The sequence below is a fragment of the Bos taurus genome, chromosome 15 (assembly GCF_002263795.3).
Source record: "Bos taurus isolate L1 Dominette 01449 registration number 42190680 breed Hereford chromosome 15, ARS-UCD2.0, whole genome shotgun sequence".
NCBI classification, from domain to species: domain Eukaryota; kingdom Metazoa; phylum Chordata; class Mammalia; order Artiodactyla; family Bovidae; genus Bos; species Bos taurus.
Window position 1 is genome coordinate 60,614,992 of NC_037342.1, and position 2,990 is coordinate 60,617,981.

Sequence of the window (2,990 nt, forward strand, 5' to 3'; positions counted from 1 at the left end):
GATTTCTTATTTGTGTCTTTTACATCATCTAAACATTCTACAATAGTATTTATATGCCTAAAAAATACCTATACATTTTTGATACCTAAAAATGCTATTTACATTAATTACAAAACAAGTCTCTTTTCCCCAGTTCTAAAATGAACCAACTGTATGTCTCTCACAAGAGAAGAGCTACAGTAAAGTTCTTATAGACAGACAGTGGAGCAAGTTATTTATGTCCCAGTTATCTGTAGGAAGCCATCCAGCTCTTACTTTGGGGCGGGGCAGATCTCCATCTGGGACAGCTAATTAGTGATGATCGCTGCAATCTGTAACTTTGCTGTTTTGCTTAAGTGAGAATTGTCTCTCTTCTTTGTAGAGCATCAGCTTGTTTTAGGAACTACACACTTAGAGGTTATCAACTAAAAAATTACGCCTCTAAATTTAAACTAAAGTCTTATCAAATAAGTTGCCAAGTCAATACCTAAATGAACCAAAGACAAAGAAAACAAGAAAGGAGAGAAGAAAGGAAACACAGGAAATTCACTTTAGTTTAATCCTCAGATCACAAATAATGCTATGGGGATTAATTTTCAAGATTAATTTAGTCTGATTTCATCATATAGATGAGAAAATTGAAGTTAGAACGAAGGAGAAAGCCCCTGGTGTTTTGGCAAGTTTCAGACTCAGGTAACAAAGGAACAAATACAGAAGGGGTCACTTAGAAAAGCTGGCGAAATTCTGGGCTTATTTTGTAGTCTTTTTTTTTTAAAAAAAAACATACACATTTAACTTTATTTCATCATTGCCATTTAAAGCTTGATTTTATAAAACATAAAAGACATTCTTAAGAGTTCTGTATCACAACAATTTGAAAAGTGGGAATATCCACAGCTTTATAGGCTCAAGTTACATACATTAAACTCAAATAATTGGACATTTTTTCAATACAGAAACTATACAAATGAAATAAATGACAAGAGGATGCAATAGGAGAAATATGTCACTACTTATGGACTATCATTAGTTACTTTCAGGATGTAAATGAAGATTCTGAATATTCATATTTCTTTTGTTCTATTTCATATTTAAATATTTCTCTACATTCTGAGTCAAGTTACTTGACCAAAAGTCTGATTTAGAAAAGCATTTAGCAAAAGTTTTTCCACCTATGGTTACTACCTCCAAAGAAAGTAACACTGCAGTACTGATGCAATCTGTGCAGTAACTATGTCAACCCTATGGAAAGTCAGATAGGTACCAAAAACGGAACAATTTTGCACAGATTCAGTTAAGTATCATGTTAAGTTTTCCTCATCTAAAAATTAACCAATGAAATAAAACATACCAACTACAGTTGATCTGGTAGGAAAACCACATTTGAGAGTTACAAGTACGTTACTGTCCGTATCTCATCCTCAGTCATTGACAGGAATTTTGTAGGCTACCATGCTATTTACTTTGTGAATTGTAGTAGTAAATGAACGAAGACGAACTTCCTCAGAATTGGTAATGAACTGTGGTCCCGACTCTTCCCATTTTTCAGGTACAACCAGATCTTATTCACTGTTAGGAGGCCTGGAGGATTTCCACCAATATATTATGGTTGCCCTAATGGCCAAATCCATCATTAAATGTTTCATTCTCTGTGAAGTCAGTGGCTAGAAAGACAAAACTCTTAGTAAACTGCCCTGTCTTCATATTTGCCCTGCAATGAAATTAATACAGACATCTAAGTGGAACTCAATAGCAACCTGACAGATTTCCTGAAAATGAAAACCTCAAATAAAACAAGAAAGAAAAGTAGAAGAAAAATCATTATGGACAATGAAATGTAACTTAAAAGAAAACTGATAGTGAAATGTCTTGACATGTACCGAGGACTCAAATCAAGAGAAGAAACCTACCCACAACATTCTGTGTAAACAACAAGACACATATGCAGCCTATCTCTTATTGGATATTTCCAACTTACAGAAAAGGATACAGCAGAGAAAATCAGGAATTTGCAGTCCAAGGGACCTAGGTTGAAATCCTAGCTTCTCCAACTAACTTGAGCAGGTGATGGTCCTTAACTCCAGCTTCCCTTCTACGTAAAATAAGGACAATAATTCTTACTTTATTAGATAGTTATAAAAGTTAAATGCCATAAGTGAAAGCATATGCTCAATACATTATGCTCAGTCTCTCAGTCATGTCCAATTCTCTGAGAACCCATGGACTGCAGTCCACCAGGCTCTTCTGTCTATGGGATTTTCCAGGCAAGAATATTGGAGTAAGTTGCCATTCCCTATTCCATTAACATATCATAGGTATTAAATAAGTATTTCCTGCCTTCCTTCTACTCTCCACCTATCGGTCCTGGTGTCACTTACATTTCATTATAACCCCCAATTAAGTATCTGCTCTCCTCACCAGTTCAACCATTCTATCTCAAACATTTTTCACTCCTGTTCTGAAGCCTGCTCATTATCCCATGGTATACTATGTCCCCTATAGATACATTCTAATTTTTCAATGACCATCCTAAAGTGTGGCAGCAAATACTCATCTCCATACTCAAGCATGGTTGCTCCTGAAAAGGAAAGACTAAGATTCATTTTTAACATAATGTTTTAGATCAGTGTAGCATCAGATCAACAGGTATTGTATGTGTGTGTCCACTGAGTCACACTGACTCACTGAGACAAAAAAACAACCTCTGGGACTTTTTAATACATGATATTATCTAGTATTTATCAAGCACTTTTTATGTGTCATTCACCGTTCTTAGTCCTCGAGAAGGCACTGGCAATCCACTCCAGTACTCTTGGAACATCCCATGGCCAGAGGAGCCTGGTGGGTTGCAGTCCATGGGGTTGCTAAGAGTTGGACACGACTGAGCGACTTCACTTTCACTTTTCCCTTTCATGCACTGGAGAAGGAAATGGCAACCCACACCAGTGTTCTTGCCTGGAGAATGCCAGGCATGCGGGAGCCTGGTGGCTGTTGTCTATGGGGTCGCACAG

At 36.7% G+C, this 2,990-nt stretch overlaps 1 protein-coding gene across 1 annotated transcript; it reads right to left on the reverse strand.

Moving 5' to 3' along the window:
- Positions 1-757: 757 nt before the first annotated feature.
- Positions 758-1,547, reverse strand: MAD2L1 (mitotic arrest deficient 2 like 1; the record flags this gene model as incomplete). The annotated part of the gene is given in 1 exon segment (NM_001191513.1): positions 758-1,547. A coding segment is annotated over 1 exon segment (147 nt), but the record flags the coding sequence as incomplete, so codon positions are not given.
- Between the last annotated feature and the right edge of the window lie 1,443 nt (positions 1,548-2,990).